At 43.8% G+C, this 21,662-nt stretch overlaps 1 protein-coding gene across 1 annotated transcript in view; it reads right to left on the minus strand.

The window, feature by feature from the left end:
- The window catches only part of LOC149205346 (phosphoglucan phosphatase LSF1, chloroplastic), a 449,301-nt gene that overhangs the window by 63,161 nt on the left and 364,478 nt on the right, over positions 1–21,662 (minus strand). Inside the window, exon 9 of the mRNA XM_089395011.1 lies at positions 8,835–8,985. Within this exon, the coding sequence (XP_089251137.1) occupies positions 8,835–8,985 (151 nt within the window). The remainder of the gene's footprint in view (positions 1–8,834; positions 8,986–21,662) is intronic.

Consider the following 21,662-nt stretch of genomic DNA (forward strand, 5'->3'; position numbering starts at 1 on the left):
TAAATTTCTGTGTGTTAGTGTTTTTTCTCAATTTCCAATTTATCTTCTGCAATATATTTATTTGTGAAGATTGCAGTATGATTAATTCGTTGTTTCCGTAGAAATAAACTGCATAATTAATTTATCAGTTAGAAGAATTAATTTCAGATGCTACAGTAGAATTTCAGTAGTGAAATTTTCACAGTATATGGATAGGTAATATGTTGGACAATTTTAAAACTGACTTTCTAAGTTCATTGGATTCACAAATTGACACCTTGTAGGTTCAACAAAGGCAGGTTGAGTCTAAGCAAATATTATCTATATTTTCTCTGAAATGTATACAAAAGCACCCCTTAAGGAAATGCCCACTTATTACAATTGAAATTCGTGGCATTTGTAAACAAGATCACTTGACCAACAACTTCCCTTCCCTGCTAGGATTAAAAGAATCCTACCAAGGTACTAATGAAGGGGCGAAACAATTTTTCTTCACCTCTCAAAAATGAACCTTGGCAGTGTCAACCACCTAATATGGATCAGGACTCTTCTCCAATTTTTATTGCTTAATGGCTTAATCAGCAATTGCAGTATCCTTCCCAATCCCAACCATGATATCCTTATATACCTTGGCAACAATGACCACGACATTCAACCCAGGATCTCAATGATCGTAAGGATGGAAGGGATTTATTCAAGGAGGACAACAACTTCCTCACCACCAATAAGTCCTTCAAGGAGGCCAACAATTTCCCCAACAATTACAATTGCCCCAACAAAAACATTTAGAATCTCCTACAAATAATCCCCCTCCAAGACTTCAATTTCCAGCACAACCCTTGCTAACCCCAACAATAAAGCCACCCAACCCGCTTACAGTACTGAGTGGCCTAAATATCCCACATACTCTATCTCCCCTATGGAATGTCAATACATTCAATTACGATTGGGGAAAACAATAGGTAATAAGGCTTCCCCAATTATTACTAGGCATGTTGAAGAGGAATCCAATGAATTGATGGCAAATAATTGTCATGAACGACCCATGGATTGTTCTTTTACCAAACCACACTCCACTACACTTCATGTTTCTTTATCAAGCATTTATGTTCAACTAGTTTTTAATATTCCTAATTAGCCATGGCTAGTTGGAATATTCGATTTTGCTCAATTTTGCCTTCTATAGTTATTTATAAATAAAAGGGTGAGGAATGGGGGACATAACTCACTTTTTGAATAAAGTCACTCCCTAGTAGCACAACGTTGTAACTTAAAAGGGGAGCCAAGGGGGCCAAAGGACCACGTAGAGAATGGGGCCCACGTAGACACTTGGAGGGACTGCGCAGATGGAGAAGGACCACGTGGCAAGAGAGAGGCTACATTGGAGGAGGTGGGCCTTAGGGTTTTGAGAGAGGCCAACGCTATAAAGGAGAGAGGAGCCTCATCATTTGGGCATTGGATTATGTTGCATTTGAGCTAGTCACTTCGACTTAGAGTACGTTGGCTGTTTAGCCTGTCTGCAGCACTGTTTAGTGCATTGATTGTCTCCGTTCGGAGATCTCGCCCTTCGCCCTGGGGGACTTCGAGTGCCTGCTCGGGCAAGGTAGTTTCATCAGTATTTTGCAGGAGGAGTAATCTCTGGAGTTGAGGACGAATTGGGCATTTTGATGACTGCACAATCTTGAGAGGGGAGGGCGTAGTCTCTTTTGGTAGGAGCTCCGGATTGAGGTTATGTGGAGGATTTGAGCTTGGAGATTGAGCAAGGGATCAGCCCTTGCATATTGGAGGATTTTGGCAGAGTCTCGGGTAGAGTTTTGGAGAATTCTCTTTAGGGGCATCGCAGAGCCTTGAGGGATAGCATAGATCCTCAAGGGGGTGATTTTCGGGGGTCAGCTATTTTAGAAAAGCTTTCTGGGCTTTTCTGGGTTTATTGAGCAGAGGCTGATTCCAGAGTTTCAGCATTTTCTGAGGAGGGGAACAGCCCCAAATTCTCACTTGATTCCAGTAGTAGTAGCAGCACAACAGTTCTCCGGTAGCTTGGACGCAGTTCAGAGAGAGGCCATTACCTTACCATTCTGAGTGTATTTCTCCACTTGCCTTGTGCAAGTCGAGGTGCTACCTTTCTGATCACCTCTTGTACTCTTTCCATTACTCAATATAATAAAATGGCTTAACATTTCTCTCTGCATTTCTCGAGCGTCTGCTTATATTCCATGTATACATTATTGTATGTTGCACTACTGTTATTTTTATCTCTTTGAGTTCCTTGGCTACTATACCACTTGGTTGGAGTTTGCTTGTGTTTGAGGGATACCCTTGGTAAGGGATATTACAGTGGTATCAGAGCATAGATCTAGCTCAGCCTGTGGAGCTAGCAGTCTATGACACCGAGGGAGAAGCCCTACATCTGTTACAGAGGTAGGAAATACAGAGATATTGAGCGTAGGTTGGAGAACACCTACGGAGAGGGAGATTGTGTTCGGGTGGTGGACATAGAACAGGAGGAGCCTGTAGTGAACACAGAACAGGAGGAGCCTGTGGTGGACGCAGAGCAGGAGGATCCGATGGTAGATGAGGATGGGAAGAGATTTGCGGACATGCTCCTCAAATCAGTGCAGGATTTGTCAAGGCCGATTGAGGTGATGGGGCAGAGATTCACAGCGATGGAGGCTAGACAGCGTGAGAACCCACGGGTTTTCCAAGTTGGTGAGGGCTCAGGTACACCCACCATTTGCCAGAGCAGGGTGCCTCTCAGCGTGATACTACTCAGCAGATGGCCTCACATGCCCCTACACGCTCTACCATGCCCACTATCCTAGGAGCAGACACGGCGGCCGGAGCCCAGCAGGAGGCAAAGCCCGGTCATATGGGCAAATTATTTTGCAGAGTACCAAGCCTATGGGCAGGAGTTCAGGGATTCTCTCTCATTCAGAGACTTTGTTCAGCTCTAGTGGGATAGTAGACCCCGCGACCATCACAGAGGATACTGGGATTATCAGGATGGAGACATCCACCGCGCAGCTAGTAGATTCCACTTGCCTATGTTTGATGGCTCATCAAACAGTTCGACAAAGTCTTGGGTGGAGAAGCTGGACATCTATTTCCAGCTTAACCAGATGTCAAAGACAGAGGCCATCAAGGTGGTGACATTACATTTGGATGGTGAGGCCCAGGACTAGTGGTTCCATGGGATGGTTACACTCGGACACTCCACAGTGATGATATATGCCGAGTTCACTAGGAGATTGATAGAAAGGTTTGACCAGGGGGATCTGGAATAGCAATTTGTTGAGCTAACAAGGCTCAAACAGACCGAGAACCTAGAGACCTACATTGCAGACTTCTTGAGGGTTTCAGTGATGGTTCCAGATCTATCCGCGGCACGAAGGATCTACATGTTTGTTGAGGGGTTAGCAGAGCCACTTCGGGCTCTAGTCAGATCCACTAGACCAGCCACACTCCAGGATGCTATTAGCAGGACCTGGGACTTACAGGATGCCTTACCCAGGACCCAGACATCTTACCCCTAGAGACAGGCTTTCCAGCCTAAGGGGAAGGATGTGAGGATTCCACCTCCAAAGGGGAATCCAGGACGAGCACAGATTGATGATGATGCCAGGAGGGAGCTGAAGAAGAAGCGGTTGTGCTTTACTTGTCAGGAGTCGTGGGCACCGGGACATAGATGTGCTACTGGCAAAGCACATTTTATTGAGGTCTTCTCTGAGAGTAGCGGAGAAGAGGATGAGGAGGATGACGTGGGGGCAGGAGATAGTCATGCCGCACAGGATCCTTTGCCACCTCCACCACCACCAGCAGATGGTGCAGCTTTGGCACCTACCGGAGGGGCCCTTGCAGCATTGCGAGGAGTTCCCAAGTATTTGACGCTGCGCGTACAAGGGACAGTATGTGGCAGTATCAGTTTTGGTTGACAGTGGGGAAACCCACAATTTCATCGATGCAGAGATGGTTGAGCGGAGAGGTATACAGACAGAAAGCTTCGATGGCTTTTCAGTTTTGGTCCCAGGAGATTAGACCATGGTGTGTGTTCGTTATGTCCCAGAGTTATCAGTGACAATGGGCACCTATACACCGACTGACCACTTTTTCGTGGTCAATACTCCCAACACCAACATGATACTGGGTGTTCAGTGGCTTATTACTCTAGGGAAGGTCACGACAGATTGGAAGACCCTAGAGATGGAGTGGGATGATGAGAAGACAGGGAGGCATGAGAAGATACGAGGACAGCACACATATCTGCCTCAGACTGTTTCGGCTCATCGGATGGAGGCAGTCTTCCAGAAGGGAGACGTAGAGTGGGCAGTGGAGTTGTGTGCATCAGAGGCAGGGGCTATAGGGCAGACGGTGCACCCAGAGATACAGTCCATCCTTGACCAGTATGCCACAATGTTTAGGGAGATTCCACCGGGGCAGCCACCAAACCGGGGGTTTGAGCACACCATTGAGCTTGAGCAGGGCATACAGGTAGTCATTACTACCCCCTATAGGCATCCCAAGGCCTTTCGGGATGAGATTGAGCGAGCCATTCAGGAGTTGCTGGCTCTTGGGCACATTCGGCTGAGCATGAGTCCTTTTGCTTCTTCCATGGTGTTGGTGAAGAAGAAGGACGACACATTGAGGATGTGCATTGACTACAGGGCCCTGAACAAGAAGACCCTGAAGAACAGGTACCCCATACCCAGGATCGATGAGTTGAGAGGAGCACGGTTCTTCTTGAAGATTGATTTGAGATCTGGGTACCATCAAATTCGCGTGAGGGAGCAGGATATTCCCAAGATCACCTTCAGGTGTCACTATGGGCACTTTGAGTTTTTGGTGATGCCCTTCGGGCTAACCAACGCCCTAGCTACATTCCAGTCCTGCATGAATCACATCTTCCGCAGTCACTTAAGGAAGTTTGTGTTGGTGTTCTTTGATGATATTCTCATTTACAGCAGGACTTGGGAGGAGCATCTCCAGCACATTGAGACAGTGTTGCGCATCTTGGAGGAGAAGCAATTCTATGCCAAGCTCTCCAAGTGTGAGTTTGGGTTGACGAAGATGTTGTACTTGGGACACATCATAGGGGTGGATGGAGTGAGAGTCCACGAGGAGAAGATCAGGGCCATCAGAGATTGGCCGGAGCCGAGGAACGTGACAGAACTTCGAGGATTTGTACTTACTACCGGAAGTTCGTCAAGAGTTTCTCACAGCTTGCTACACCCTTGACAGATCTGATGAGAAAGGGTGCATTCAGTTGGTCGGATACAGCGCAGCGAGCCTTTGACAGGCTCAAGGAGGTTATGAGCAGCTGCCTAGTGATTGCATTGCCGGATTTTTTGCAGCCATTTGTTTTGGAGTGTGATGCGTCGGGAGAGGGGATCGACACAATGTTGATGCAGGGAGGTCACCCTATAGCCTTTGAGAGCCGGAAGCTCCTTTCACATGAGAGGTTGTATTGTATATACGACAAGGAGATGCTGGCCATTATGCATGCATTAGCCAAATTCCGGCAGTATTTAGTGGGTAACAGGTTCAGGGTGAGGACTGATCACAACAACCTCAGGTTCTTTTTGGAGCAGAAACAGCTACAGGAGAGGCAGCAGAAGTGGATAAGTAAGATCCAAGCGTATGACTTTGACATTGAGTATGTCAAGGGTAAGAAGAACGTGGTAGCAGATGCCCTTTCACATAGACCAACCACGTTGTCTCTTATGAGCTTGGACACAGACTGGAGGGCTTGACTCTTAATAGAGTACTCCAAGGATAGATTTGCATGTGAGGTTCTGGATGGGCAGGTGGCGGATGACAGGTACAGGGTAATCAATGAGATCATCTACTATAGGGACCAGATCTTCTTGACTGAGGGATCTCAGCTCAAGAAGAAGAGACTTCAGGCATCACATGATTCACCATTGGTCGGCCATCAGGGGTTTACCAAAACCTATAGGGCCATTAGAGAGAGGTTCTCATGGAAGGGCCTCAAGGAGGACGTACTCCAGCATATCCGGGAGCACGATATTTGCGAGAGAAACAAGGGGGAGATGAGCCATCCCGCAAGATTATTGCAGCCTCTTCCCATTCTGGAGGGGAAATGGGAGTGTATTTCGATGGACTTCATCACAGGGTTGCCCATGGTGCAGGGCAAGGATTGTATCTTTGTCGTCGTTGATCGACTGACAAAGTACGCACATTTTTTTGCCATATCCGCACACTACACAGTAGCGCAAGTGGTCGAGTTGTTCTTCAGAGAGGTCTTCAGGCTACATGGTCTTCCTAAGACCATCATCAGTGATAGGGACAGCCGTTTCATGAGCGGGTTTTGGCAAGAGCCTTTCCGGTTGGTGGGGACGGAGTTGACACCGGGTACCAGTTATCACCCACAGATAGACAGGCAGACAGAGATAGTTAACAAGTGGCTGGAGGGCTACTTGCGTAACTATGTGAGTGGGCAGCAACAAGCATGGCTGAAGTGGCTGCATCTGGGGGAGTACTGCTACAACACTACACATTACATGTCCATTGGTATGCAACCATTCTATGCTTTGTATGGATATCATCCTTTATCTTCTGTTGACGTGATGTTTGGTGATAGCAAGGCTCTGAGAGCCAAGATTTGGGTCCAAGAGAGTCAGGATATTTTGCAAGCTCTCAAGGATAATATGGCTACACCTTAGAACTAGCAGAAGTTGTATGCTGACAGGGGTCGGGTGGAGAGACAGTTTGAGGTTGGGGACTTGGTCTACCTACAATTACAACCATACTGACAATCATCATTGAAGCAGAAGGGAGCTGAGAAGCTCAAGCCCCACTTTTATGGGCCATACAGGGTGATACGCAGGATTGGACAGGTTGCGTATGAATTGGAGCTGCCCCAAGGCAACAAGATTCATAACATTTTTCATGTATCATGCCTGAAGAAGGCATTGGGGCAGCAGGTGACAGTGACCAATGAGCTACCACCATGGATGATGAGGGGCATTTGGTGTTGCAGCTAGAGGCTATTATTGATACTAGGGAGAGGCAGCGGTGGAGCAGGACGGTCTGGGAATTCTTGGTGAGGTGGAAGAATTTACTGGATGAGGATGCCACTTGGGAGAGTGAGAAATTTTGCAGCATCCATCACTTCAGTTGCTTGAGGACAAGCAACATTTTGCCGTGGGAGACTGTAATATTCCTAATTAGCCATGGCTAATAGGAATATTCGATTTTGCTCAATTTTGCCTTCTATAGTTATTTATAAATAAAAAGGTGAGGAAAGGGGGACATAACTCACTTTTTGAATAAAGTCACTCCCTAGTAGCACAACATTGTAACTTAAAAGGGGAGCCAAGGGGGCCAAAGGACCACGTAGAGAAAGGGGTCCACGTAGACACTTGGAGGGACTGCACAAATGGAGAAGGAGAACGTGGGAAGAGAGAGGCTACGTTGGAGGAGGTGGGCCTTAGGGTTTTGAGAGAGGCCAACGCTATAAAGGAGAGAGGAGCCTCCTCATTTGGGCATTGGATTATGTTGCATTTGAGCTAGTCACTTCGACTTAGAGCACGCTGGTTGTTTAGCCTGTCTGCAGCACTGTTTAGTGCATTGAGTGTATCCATTCGGAGATCTCGCCCTTAGCCCCGAGGGACTTCGAGTGCCTGCTCGGGCAAGGTAGTTTCATCAATATTTTGCAAGAGGAGCGATCTCTGGAGTTGAGGCGGAACTGGGCATTTTGATGACTGTGCAGTCTTAAGAGGGGAGGATGCATTCTCTTTTGGTAGGAGCTACGGATTGAGGTTATGTGGAGGATTTGAGCTTGGAGATTGAGCAAGGGATCAGCCCTTGCATATTGGAGAATTTTGGCAGAGTCTCGGGTATAGTTTTGGAGGATTCTTTTCAAGGGCAACGCAAAACCTTGAGGGATAGCGTAGATCCTCAAGGGGGTGATTTTCGGGGGTCAGCTATTTTAGAAAAGATTTCTGGGTTTTTCTGGGTTTATTGAGCAGAGGTTGATTCCAGAGTTTCAGCATTTTCTGAGGAGAATAGCCCTAAATCCTCACTTGATTCCAATAGTAGCAACAGCGCAGAAGTTCTCCGGCAGCTTGGACGCAGTTCAAAGAGAGGCCATTACCTTACCATTTTGAGTGTATTTCTTCACTTACCTTGTGCAAGTCGAGGTGCTATCTTTCTGATCACCTCTTGTACTCTTTCCATTACTCAGTATAATAAAATGGCTTAACATTTCTCTCTACATTTCTCGAGTGTCTGCTTATATTCCATGTATACATTATTGTATGTTGCACTACTGTTGTTTTTATCTCTTTGAGTTCCCCGGCTACTATACCACTTGGTTGGAGTTTGCTTGTGTTTGAGGGATACCCCTGGTAAGGGATATTACATAGTTATCATATTGTGCCATTCTCATTCACACAAGAAATAGTTACTCTCAAATATTCAAAATTTTATGGACTAGTTAAGGGGTAGCTAAACATGATTTTTCCAAGAAAAGGGTTGACCAGCAGAACATTTGTAAATGTTTAGTGCGGAAACAACTAACGCAAGTAACCCACTTCTACAAAAATTAGCAAGAAATCAAAAAGGAATTTTTTTTCCAATTTAGAAAAATCTTATAGTATGTTTAAAACATTAAATATGGAAAAAAAAAGAAAAAAACATCAGATAGAATAAAATTTATTTAGCGTGGAAAGGGAATATCTCCACTTCGTCTCGCACATATTTTATGGACTGATACATCATAAACATATAACTTAAGAAGGAAAAGAAGCTTTGAGATTCAAATTAAAGACATTTTCAAAAGAAAAACGCTTGAAAATGATAAATATTATGCAATGACATTACAAAAATAAATGTCATACCTTCACTTTTTTCTGGGCAGGGGATTCAAACTTCACACTAGCGACATCACCGATCCAAATAACATTATTTACATTTCCCCATTGATCAGTTTCCGTTGGTAAAAGAGTTGAGTGTCGCCATTGCCCACCAACAATGAACTTGTAGTTGTACCTATACATCATGAAAATCATAAATCACTAAGAATAATATCGCTTAAATACTACAAGTAAACAAAGGAAAGCAAGATGTTTCTTTTCATTTTTTTGTAAATATGTCAAATGTTACAGAAAAATATATACATCAGCAACACAAAGGAACGGAAGGGTATATAAAATGGAGCTTATAGCATTCTCCATGTGATTAAAACAGAAACAAAATCAGTGTATGAGGCTGCATCTAGAGACATAGCATCCATGATGATAAAAACTCATTTGGTTAGCTGCTGCATACAAACCTCATCCTGCAATAGATTGCAAAAAGACAACATAGTATTGACCTCATGATAAAAAATAGACTTACACCATATCTTCTTGAAGGAAAATAGAGCAAAGACATGCAAACAGTGCCATATATCCAGAAAGAACATTGGACCAAATAGTTGGATCACCAAGAAGAGCTGCACACCAATGAACATTCTACTGTAGGAAGACTGAATATTGAGTTGGAACATAATGCCAATAGCACCTGGCAATTGACAATCCCAAGACATCTGCTTCACCATTTAAAAACAATTACAAACAGGTCGAAGGCCATTATCAAATTTTTACCAATGAACCTTGGAGGGGAGCCCCTAATAAACAACAAGCCATGCAAACACCCTAAACTTGTAGCACAACCTGTAATGTCCTAAATGAGAAAATTATGCTCACTATGCAGAAATTTACTCAACCCAGAATTTCACCATAAAATCAACATTTTATTAACAAAAGATTGCCATGTAAAATATAACAGTTAGAGTACATGCAATTTCATAACACGATAAGCAAAAAATAATCTCATCATTTATTATGATAGATAAACTGGGTTACATGCAAATACAACCAATGTAGCTGAGATGAAAAGCGGGCTTCGACAAATCTGCTCCAATGCTGCACTAGCCTCCCAAAACTGAACTGAAATCAATCACTGCACCCGTGAACTCTGGCTGAATCCACCAAGAAGATGAGATGGGTTTCCATCCACTCTCACCAAAGTCACCCGAGGGTTTCCGTCTTAGGGCTACCCATGAGGTAGAGAACCGGGTTCTCAACCTCTCATACAAGAAGTAATGTCAAATCCAAGATGCCCTCCAATAGTCTCCTCCTCCTCTTTTATAGATTTGATGGACTCCTCTAGAACCTCCTATATTATTATTTCAATCATGGAGCACTTTTCCCTCTTTTATTTTAATTAAAATATTCTTTTTAACATGGGAAAAGGGTAAATTGACCACCATGTCTCCTCAGGGCACTGAAACTCATATCTAACCATCTCATCCTATAAATCTTCTCATTCTGGTTCCAACGAGCTATTACACTAAGGTGTTTTGTCACATATTCCTCCCGAAATGCCATTTTAAGTGTAATTAATTGAGTCAGGCCCAATAATAATTTTGTTTTTTTGAAAGTTGTCGGAATGGATTGGAACGGAAGGCAAATTGTGCGGATGATGGAATATACCAAGAGAATGCCATCAGACCCCATAGAAATTCCTCAAAACCCCTCCAAAAGCCTCTGGGCCGGTTGATGACACCAACTTACACCTGTGATTTGTTTGCCCCCAACTCTAAAAGTCCATCATAACCATGTCATAAGGAACACCAAAGAAAGGGACATTACACAACCACACAGACCATACACTATGCAAGCAATAAATCCACATATTTTCTAGATATGAAGCCACCCAATGTGCATTTAGAATAGGAGTTAGATCTTGGTGTTGATGCAAGATGGAGTAGAAATTTTGGGAGTCATGTTCTCAAAGGGGATTGTTACCACAAAATCTAGCAGGCCTAGTGCAACGCCTCACTAGGGGACCTAGGTCCTATGATAACAACAAGATCAATCACCGCTATCACCTTAGTGGCCTCTCTCCCACTATTGAGTGGTGGATATTATTCCCACAAGGAAGGCTTCCCATGCAAGTTTTTAGAGGATAGATGACCTAGGGATCCTAAGGCCAATGGTTTTCCAAGGGACTTGCAAATAAAATCACATAGACAAATCTTCAACAAAGGAGGGTTCGTAAGGGATGATAATCTAATGGTTTATGGGAGGAAGTATCAGAAAAATCTTGAAGGAAAAGATACAAGTTAAAAGTGTTCAATGTAATATCCTAAGGAAACTTGACAATGATAAACAAAGCATGCATAGGAAAAGCACCCACAAAAATCACACACAAATCAGACACCATGAAATAAGCTGAAAATTGTGATGCTCTGAGCCATTTTATTAGCAAAGTATGGGATTACAATAGATGTTTGGAAAGTGTGCACCTGAGCTTGCCCAAGGCAAGCTAGCAAAGCCCAAGTGATGGAAGTGTAGAAATTTCTGTTTTCCCACCCCGGTTTTCAGTTTCTCCTTATTTCTCCCATATAGTTAAATGCCCTTTCCCATAACCATACATTTAACAAGCTGAAAAAAATAAATTTGTTGAAAACACAAATTCTGGAAATTTTACAAAATGCTGGAAATTGCAGAAATAAAAATCAGCAGTAATAAACAGCCATTAGAACACATTCAAACACTGAGATTTTTGGTCAATGTGACCCTGGAAAAACCCCCTACAACTCCTGGGGAAAACCAGTTTGAGAGCTCTTCTTTATTTCTGAAAATTGCCTTTTACAGTGAGAAATTTTCAGCAAAAAATCAGCAAGCAAATTTACAACTTATCTCTTTTCCCATGCTTCACAGCAAACTGGAAATTACAGCAAACAGGACAGCAATAAATGCTGTACGGTCTCCTCGATTTTCGTGCCCACTTTCAACATTAAATGCTGTTGTATGGCCCTCGTTTTGCGTGCAAAAAAATCAGCAAACTGCTCCTCGATTTTTGTGCAAACCTCTCCTCGAAAATCGTGCCAAAATCTGCCTTTCACTGTGTGCTGAATCAGCTATACAAATCTGCTCAACTGCTGCCTTGGAATGTGTGCCAAGCTGCTGTCTCCTTCTCCTCCCTGCTCAGAAATCTCTCTTGCTCTCTTGCTCTCCTTCTCCCAATCTGCTCATGAAAGAATTGAATCGAATGTGATCCTTTCCTCCTTTTCCTTCCTTAATATAACTCCAAATGACTTTTGGGTGACCCAAGCGACTTTTGGGTGATCTCTAAATCCAATGGCTGAAATAGATTTAGATCAATGGCTGAGATTAAATGCTCATTTAATCTCACTTTTTATTTTTTTAATTCACCCCACTTTAATAAAGACCCACTTAGTCATTTATTTCCAAAGTCACTTTTCCTTTCTAATTTTTCATTGACTTTATAAAAGTCAATTTAAAATTAGACTTAGTAACTTTATCACTTAAAGTCACTTTTAAATTAGCTTTAACTTTATAAAATTATAAAGTCACTTTAGGAGAAAAATTAAATTCTTTTGGACACTTTTCCCTAGGCCAAAGATCAAAGCCTAAGGGAACCACCTGTCCTCCGGTACCAAATTTCAACACTCCCTCTTACCGAGGAAGGTGTTCCTCACCACACCCATCTTGTCTCTGAAGTAGACATGCTTGCCCCGTGGTAAGGCTTTGGTAAGGATATCTGCAACCTGCTCATCAGTGGAAATATACTCAAGCTTCACAACTCCCTTCTGAACATAGTCTCTGATGAAATTATATCTGATCCTGATATGCTTTGACCTGTCATGAAACACTGGATTCTCCGTGAGTTTAATGCAACTCTGATTATCACAGTAAATCACTGAAGGTCTCAACGGCTGACCAAATAAGCCAAACAACATCTTGCGAAGCCAGATAGCCTCACAACTAGCTAGACTGGCTGCCATATACTCTGCTTCCGCTGAACTCAGTGCTACTGACTGCTGCTTCCGGCTGAACCATGACACTACTGCTGAACCCAACCCAAAACAGCACCCTGAAGTGCTCTTCTTATCAGAAGCACAACCTGCCCAATCAGAATCAGTGTATCCTGCCAATCTCACTCCATCTCCCTGCCTGTAGTCCAAACCATAATCCACTATCCCCTGCAAGTACCGCAAAATGTGTTTTGCAGCCACCCAGTGAACCTTCCTAGGCTCACACATAAACTGACTCATCGTGTTGACTGCAAAAGAGATATCTGGTCTAGTGTTGACCAAATACATCAAGGAACCAATCAACTGCCTGTACAATGTGGGATCCACCAACTCGGAATCCGAAGCATGAAGCTTCTTCCAGTTGGTGATCATTGGTGTCGACATGGGTCTACAATCCTCCATGTGGAATCTACTAAGGATGTCCACAATATACTTCCCCTGCCCCAGGAAGAAATGCCCCTCCTCCTGCCACACCTCCAAACCCAAAAAGTAATGCATCAAGCCGATGTCCTTCATCTCAAACTCCGTTGCAAGATCTCTCTTGCAGTGCTCTATGAGTCTCTCTGCACCTGTAATGATCAAGTCATCCACATACAGCACCAGAATGAGAGGCTCCTCACCAATCACAATAAAGTAAAGGTTCGGATCTGCCTCACTCTTTGTGAAACCCATCCCCTGCAAATATGTATCTATCCTGGAGTACCAAGCTCTGGGAGCTTGCTTCAGGCCATAAAGGGCCTTCTTCAGTCTGCACACATGGGACTTCTTCCCATGCACCTCAAAGCCCTGTGGCTGCTCAATGTACACCTCCTCCTGTATGAAGCCATTGAGAAATGCGGTCTTCACATCCATCTGGTGGATCTTCCAACCCATCTCTGCTGCTATCAATATAATGGAGCGGATCGAAGTATATCGAGCCACGGGAGCGAAGGTCTCCTCATAATCAACTCCCTCTACCTGGGAGAACCCTCTAGCCACAAACCTCGCTTTGAATTTCTCAATGCTGCCATCTGCAACATGCTTTACCTTGTAAAGCCATCTGGAAGTAACCACGGATTTGCCCTCAGGCCTCAGCACCACCTCCCAAACATCATTCTTCATGATAGAAGAATACTCCTCCTGCATGGCCTCTCTCCAGACCTGCTGGCTAGCTGCCTCCTCATAGCTAGAAGGCTCAGAGTCAAGGATGCTGGTAACCATCGCCATATAGCTACAAAACCTCTCGGTGGTCTACTCTCTTTGACCGGCCTCTTCGGCTCAGCAACAAATGTGGCATCTCTCAAGGTGTCCTGAAGTCACTTGGGCTTTCTCTTCCCTGAGCATGCTTCTCCCATAGGAGAATGAAACTCCTCCTCCTCATCACCATCAGTAGCCTGAACTCCTGACTGTCTGTCTGCTGTCCTCCTACCTGCACCTGAACCTGTAGAAGCTGAGGTACCGTGTGAACTGTCCATCAATGGACTCCCTAGTGAACTGCTCTGCATGCTGCCCGGAGCACCACCCCTCTGGCTCGGCGAGCCACTGCTCACTGACGGACCTAACATCCTCATAGATGTACCTCCGGATCCTCCTGATCCCTGCCCACTGGATCCCTGCGACTGACTCAACTGCTGCTGAGGGTCTGGCTGATCCTAATACTCTAACTCCCGTGACCTCCTAAAGGCCCTGTCCTCCTTGAACTTCACATCCCGTCTGACAACAACTCTCCTCCCTGCAGGAATGTAAATCCGAAAGGCCTTTGAGGTCTCACTGTAGCCCACAAAGATACCCTTCTCTGCGGTGGGCTCTAGTTTGGTCCTCTTCTCCTTGGGTATATAGGAGTATGTAATGCATCCAAAGATATGAAGATGACCAATATCAGGCTTCTTCCCAGAGAAAGCCTCCTCCGGAGTCATATGCCCCAAGGCACGATGCGGACTCCTGTTCTGCAAGTAAACAGCTGTGTTGCAGGCGTCTACTCACAAGAACAATGGCAACCCCTGATCATGTAACATGGCTTTGGCAGCCCCTATGATGGATCTGTTCTTCCTCTCCGCAACCCCGTTCTGCTAGGGGTTGTGAGGAACAGTGAACTACCTCCTAATGCCTGCCTCCGCACAATAGTCAACAAACTCTCCAAGGGTGTACTCTCCTCCATTGTCCAACCTCAAGGACTTGATCTTTCGACCTGTCTGAGTCTCCACAAAAGCTCTGAACTCCTGAAACCGCTTGAAGACCTCACTCTTGGTCTTCAAAAAATAAATCCAGGTCCTCCTCGAGTGATCATCAATGAATAAAACATAGTACTCATATCCACTCAAGGAAACATGAGACATCCGACCGCTCACATCGGAATGAATCAAATCAAGTATCCTCGTCGCTCTGCTGTCACTGCTGGGAAAAGGGGATTTGGCAAATTTGCCCATCGCACAACCTCTGCAAGTATCAAAGTGAGCAGTACTGAAATCTGGCACACCTGTAGTGATCTCCCGCAATGTCCTCAAGGCTCCATGATACATATGTCCCATCCTGCGGTGCCAAATCTCACACAGCTCAGAACTGCTAGCTCTGCTGTCGGTACTAATGCTCAATGCCAAAAGGGGCTGGAATGCAAACTTGTACACCTTTGCATGGCGTACACCTATCACTCTAGCTGAATCAGCTGGAGTGCCCCTGGGATACATCAACACTTGTCCTCCCCTGAACAGTACCTCATATCCTCTGTCCTCCAAAGCTGGAAATACTCCAAATCTTCAGCAAATGGAGGCCCTAGGTTGTCCTGGAAAGCCCAACAAAATCCCCGCTCCACAACCAACTTCACCAAGAGCAGCGTATTCCTCTTCTGTGTCCCACCTGTTCTCCCAACTCCACAAATTCAATGGATAAACTCCCTGGACAGATCTGAATGGATGCAAAACACCTCCTAGGGCTAGCACTCTAAGTCCACCGAAAGTAGGGTGAGATTCTCACTTGAAAATCTCAAGTGCTCAGCAGCACATGCAGACTTGGCTCACAGCTCAAGCGTGTTAGACAAGAGTAAGTGTTCAAATCATCAAAGATGCCCAGGAATGAGTGAACCCTCCTCTTTTTTCATTGCGCCTCCAATTTCCCCCATGTGGGACCCATCCATCAATTTCCTCACTTTCCCTCCAAGAGTGCATCTTGCCAAGAGGAGAGCATATCCCCTTTTTGAGGGTGGCCCCCACTATCCACTAGCAATCCGATTTTCTCCCTTTCTCATATGTTGGGCCCTTAATTTAGCTCAAAAATCCTAGGCCCCCACAACCCACTTTTCCTAAGTATTAGTACGAAATATGACAAAATTGATATTTCTTCTTAGCAATATTGCTAAGTGGGAATATCACAGTCCTCCCCGCCAAAATGTTTCTTGTCCTCAAGCAACTGCAATGTTGGATGCTGAAGAATCTACTCACCCTCCCAAGTGGCATCCTCCTTGGGTAGGTTCTTCCACCTGACCAGAAACTCCCTGATGATCCTAATCCTCAACCTCCTCTCCCTGCTGTCCAAGATGGCCTCAGGCTCTAAAACTAGATGCCCATCATCATCTAATGGAGACAACTCTGGAACTGTTGTCATCTATTGGCCCAGTACCTTCTTGAGGCACGACACATGGAAAACATTTTGCACTCGACTTTCGGGTGGAAGCTCTAACTTGTAAGCCACCTCACTGACCCTCCTAATGACTCGGTAAGGCCCATAAAACCGTGGTTGCAACTTCTTGGCCACTTTATGCTTCAACGTAAACTGCCAGTAAGGTTGGAGGCACAAAAGGACTAGGTCCCCCACCTCAAGGTGTCTCTCCACCCTGTGCCTTTCTACATACATCTTCTGTTGGTTTTGGGTTGTTCGTAAGTTATCCATGAGAGCCTTGAGAATGTCTTAGTTCTCCTGGATCCAATCTTTGGCCCTTGGGGCTCGACTGTCTCCAAAAACAATTTCAGCAAAAGATAAAGCATCATAACCATATAGAGCGCAGAAGGGTGACATACTAATGGACATGTGATAGGTTGTATTGTAGCAATATTCCCCCAAGTGTAGCCATCTCGCCCATGCATGTTGCTACCCTGTCACGTAGTTCCACAAGTAACCCTCTAGCCACTTGTTAACGATCTCAGTCTTCCTGTCAATCTGGGGATGGTAACTGGTGTTGGGTGTAAGCTCTATTCCCACTAGCCTGAAAAGCTCCTGCCAGAAAGCCCCTACTGTAAGGTATAGCAGTGGATATCCCCTTTAAGGTAGGGTGGTTCATTGCCCACCAGGGATTGGGACAAGCATGGGTTCTTGAATGATAAAGAAGGCTCATCTTGAGCCTATAGGAATCAAGGTGATGGCCATGAGAATGGGGTAGAGCTCATGCATTGGCTTTTGCCCATGTGCTAAATGTGTTTGTCCTGGCCGTCTTTTGCATTTTGTGGTACATTTTCTTGTTGAATGTGGCCAATTATGCTTTTACTTTTCTTTTCAGCTACATCAATCTCCAGGGCATCATTCCAAGTCCGACCCAAGGTGTTAGCAAGGGGAGGGGGAAGGCATAACCCTATGTGGACCCACCAAAGGGATGTGGACCCAGGTGGGAGAAATGATGAATGGGGTTATAATTAGTGGAAGGGGAGTGATATATGTGGATGAGGGAGTGGGCACTAGGACCACGCAAACAAAATCAGGGTTTCCCATGTAGTACCATCCTTGAAGCCCAAAGGTCAGTAAAAGAGATCCCACGGGACTAGGGTCCAAGGTTAACATCCAAAAGAGGTCTGGGGGACAAGAGCACAAACCTAGCCCACTCTTTCCGCCAAATCTACCCATTATTCCATGCCTAGAAGTATCCATGATAAGCAAACTACAATACTCAATGACCAAATGACAAGGCACACCTTTAGGTTCGAGATGCCCACCTTCAAACATATGATCATGACAAATGGGTGACAGAACACATGGTTGGCTCAGGTGGCGGAGAAATGATACAATGGGCTAGTTGGTGGCTGCAAGGGGTTGCTAGCTACCAGTTGAGGACCATCTTGGAGAAAAATTTTCTCCTAGGGATATCACCCACAAAATGGTGGGTAACATCTAACTCCAACTGAGACGTGATCTCTTGAAAAAGTGGACGAAGATACTTGAACGGGACGTCACGAGAACTCCAACAATCTCTTGGTTACCGCAAACCTGTTACCTGCAGATATAATAGATGAAAAATATAGGGCATCATGCTTCGTGGTGTCTTATGATAGCAAATGCCTGGATTAGACCCATAAAATCAACTCATATAAATAAATTTTCAAATGTAGTCTTTAAATCTAAATGCAGCTAATCTATCATGAGAAATATCATATGACATTAGTTCTAATGCAAAAATCAGCATGCAATGCATCCTACTCTAACATGCATATGGTGCAAAACTAATACTAAGTGTAATCATAAAGCCAGTGCAACCAACATATCATCAAAACAATATAAATATGTCGGCCTATATGATTACTCATGTAGCAAATGCCAAAGCAAATGTGGATAGAATCACATGGATGATAAGGTTGGTGGGAGGTAGGAAAATAGAATGCCAACACATAGGTAATCATGCGAGAAGAGGTAAGAAAATGATGTAATCTAGTCCATGAGATCCTCTCTTCTAACCAAAATATAGAGATGTCAATGATTAGGCTCATAAACTTTTGATGGATGGCAACCTCGGGCATATTATTATGGTCCTTATTATTTATGTCATATTTCATGGCCTCTACAGGGTTATGATTAGTAGGGAAGGGAGACTGATGAGATGGAGAGGCACAAGTAGGTTTCCCATGATGATCACACTGGAAAGGGGAGATTATAGATTGATCATGATCCTAAGGGGGTGCCCAAGGAGATAACGAATATTCAATGAGGGGTTCTTCATCGACACTACATTCAAAAAGGGGAAAGGGATCAAGATCACTTGAAATCATATGAGAACAGGTGCGAGAATCACTCTCAAAGTGACGAACAAGAGAAGAAGGCAAAGGGGAGGGTGGAGTGTTATATCCAATAGGTTTCTCTTCCCCAACAATTTCCCATTTCTCCTTTTCAATATGGAAGTAATCTCCAATGTCATCTTCTAAGGGGAAAATGGGATCACCTTCCTCAAGGTTCTCAAAAGGAGAGTCATCAGGAGTAATATCCCCGAGAAAGGTAAGGTTGGTCTTCATCCTTTTTGTCATGTGGACCCGAGAGGACTCGTCTTCATTACTTAGATTCTCAATGTTTTGATGATGGTCACTGAACACTTCCTCTTGGATGCTTAATGTGGGGCATACTTGAAAATGCCTAAGAAAGCCATCAACGAACTCCTCAATAGATGAGATGCTCTTAGGTTCATGATCATGCAACCATGAGTTATGACCACCGAGAGATCCCATGAACAACAACATAAGGACATCTTGGTGAACAACCTCCTCTCTTGAAGCATGTACATTAAATCTTTCTATGTGGTCAATTGCGGAGAGTGGATCACCATCAAACACGGGCACCCCATGTACCATCCTTCCCGTGACATGATTAGGGTGCCCAAGGATGCTAGCAATGTCCAAAGTGGGAAATTTATCAAAGAAAGACAACCTATTTGAGATATACATGAAAAATATGTAGGAGTCACCAGGGTGAATTTAAAGATGCCTAGAAAAATGCTTGCTTCACCCTACAAGCATTGACCTTAAAGTTCAATGAAGAACTAGGGCTTCGTTCTTCCAATGGAGTCGCCAATAATGTTATATCAATATGTCGTATGGGGAACAAAACACAATTGAGTACAACTGGATGTCGAAATCTGGAAATCCTACAGAGAAAAACACTGGCAAAAATCTAGTGAGGAATTTTCCTCACCCCACAAGCAAACTCCTAGCACAACTTGCCTTTAGAAATTCAGCCCTTTGACCCTCTGAGTTAGCCTCTACGCAGCCTGTTGATCATCTAGCCTCAAACTGGTCTCTGATGAAGTCGTTTTTCCTCCTGTTGACTGGAAAGATGCTTCTTCGACACTCTGGGACTCCTTCTTGGCCTTTGGAACTGAAGACGTCTCTTCCTCTCAGCGAATCGATCTTTCCTCTAGAGGTTACTGCGCTGCCCCATCATCAACCTATCTGTGGCTCTTTTTCCTTTCTGCAAATGCACTCGCTAGATCTGGAATGCCTCCTCCAGCTTTAGTGTCTTTGTTCCTCTCTCACTGCTTCAATCTCTAGCTCTCTCTCCGGCAACTGGATGTTGCTACTTTGGAAATCAATCTTCCAAGAAATTGAACTGCTGAAGTGTCTTCTCCATCACCACATCGACCTCCTCTTATAATCCTATGTTGGAGCACCAACGGCCAAGATTAAAACATAATTGATGGCTAGGATCATCTCTGGAATGGTCCGTGTGAGTTTCTAGATGATTCTCGCATTATTACTTTGTTGTTTTATGTTTGTTATGAGTTGCTAATTTGGAAGCAACATCTTTTAATTTTCTGCATATTGAAGAAGATGCATGTGGTTGGTTGGAGCATATTGTTAACAGCTTAACCATGCCATTGATCCATTCAAACCCTCTTGCTCACTGATCTTGACTCCATGGCCCAATTGGATAATCACTAGTATTGATAAATTCCACAATCCATTTTATTCTAAATAAAATCTTAAAACAATCTTTCCTAGGGGAACCCTCCTTGCAACAAAATGGACCAGCCTAAAGTGAGAGGAGTATAGTAGTGCTGACATCGGGCAATCTTCCTAAGTACCCTTGTTGTTGCACTTTGTTAAAGGACTTTGTAACATTTAAAGTATAGGTTCGGGAGGTAACAAGTTACAACACCCACAATGCTTTCAGATATTTATCTCCTTCAATGTGCCTTCCAGATGCCAATTATTCAACTAAGCTTTAATACCACTATAAAATCATGCACATACACAATAACAGAAATATGCAGAGAGGAGGAGAGAGATTCTATATGATATTCAATGTATGAAAGTCAATACATAATAATAGTCTCAGATGAGAGACATGGTTAGTTAAACTACCCATGTAACTACAAAAGTAATGTGTGACTAATTAAGCATTAAGTTACTTTATTGAATCGACATGACATAGAGTCATAAGGAATATTGCATAATATAACTATTATGTAATATTAAACTTATCACATGTAGAGAAGGTAGTGCAGCAATGATCCTTAGGCCCATGGTAATTTGAAATGACTGCAATTTGCCTCTTATTAAAATCTACATTAATATGGCATGTTCGCTAAAAAAGAGAACCAATCTGAGTGTGTTTGCAAACAAAGGAGTGAAAATGTCAAAGTGTCATTTGCATATTTTCCTCATTAAAATCTAAAACATTATCATAGCATGCTGCATGTGCACATAACAAGTGAGGCAATCAAACTAAAGTAAGTTTGCAAACAAAGGAATGAGAATGAAGAATGTCAAAAGCATTCTTATGCCACAACAGGTTTTATTTAATTCTACAAAGATGATAGTGAAAGTGTTATGAGCAGGAGATTGCTTATTCCTTCTCCTATCCTCCAAGAGTAGAGTATGGAATAGGTTACTAATTATGATGAATATGCCTTGTAAGTCAATTGAAATAGATATATTTATAGCAAGAAATATAAACTGAGCATGTTTTTAATAGGAGTTAAGTTATTCGTCCAAGGTCACAGTTTCAATTCCCACTAATGCCCATTCAACCTTTAATGGAACTTAAGTATCTTATGGTTTCAAAAATCAATTCCAACTATAGTCTTTATGCCTTCTAGCCAGTTTCTTTAGTTCAACGGATTTCTATCCATTATATAGGTCATCAGTTTCATACTCTCTGCCAGAAGAACAAAAAT

The sequence above is a fragment of the Pinus tabuliformis genome, chromosome 1_2, assembly GCF_031772625.1.
Source record: "Pinus tabuliformis cultivar Carrire ecotype Pingquan chromosome 1_2, CPIR1, whole genome shotgun sequence".
In the NCBI taxonomy this organism is placed as follows: domain Eukaryota; kingdom Viridiplantae; phylum Streptophyta; class Pinopsida; order Pinales; family Pinaceae; genus Pinus; species Pinus tabuliformis.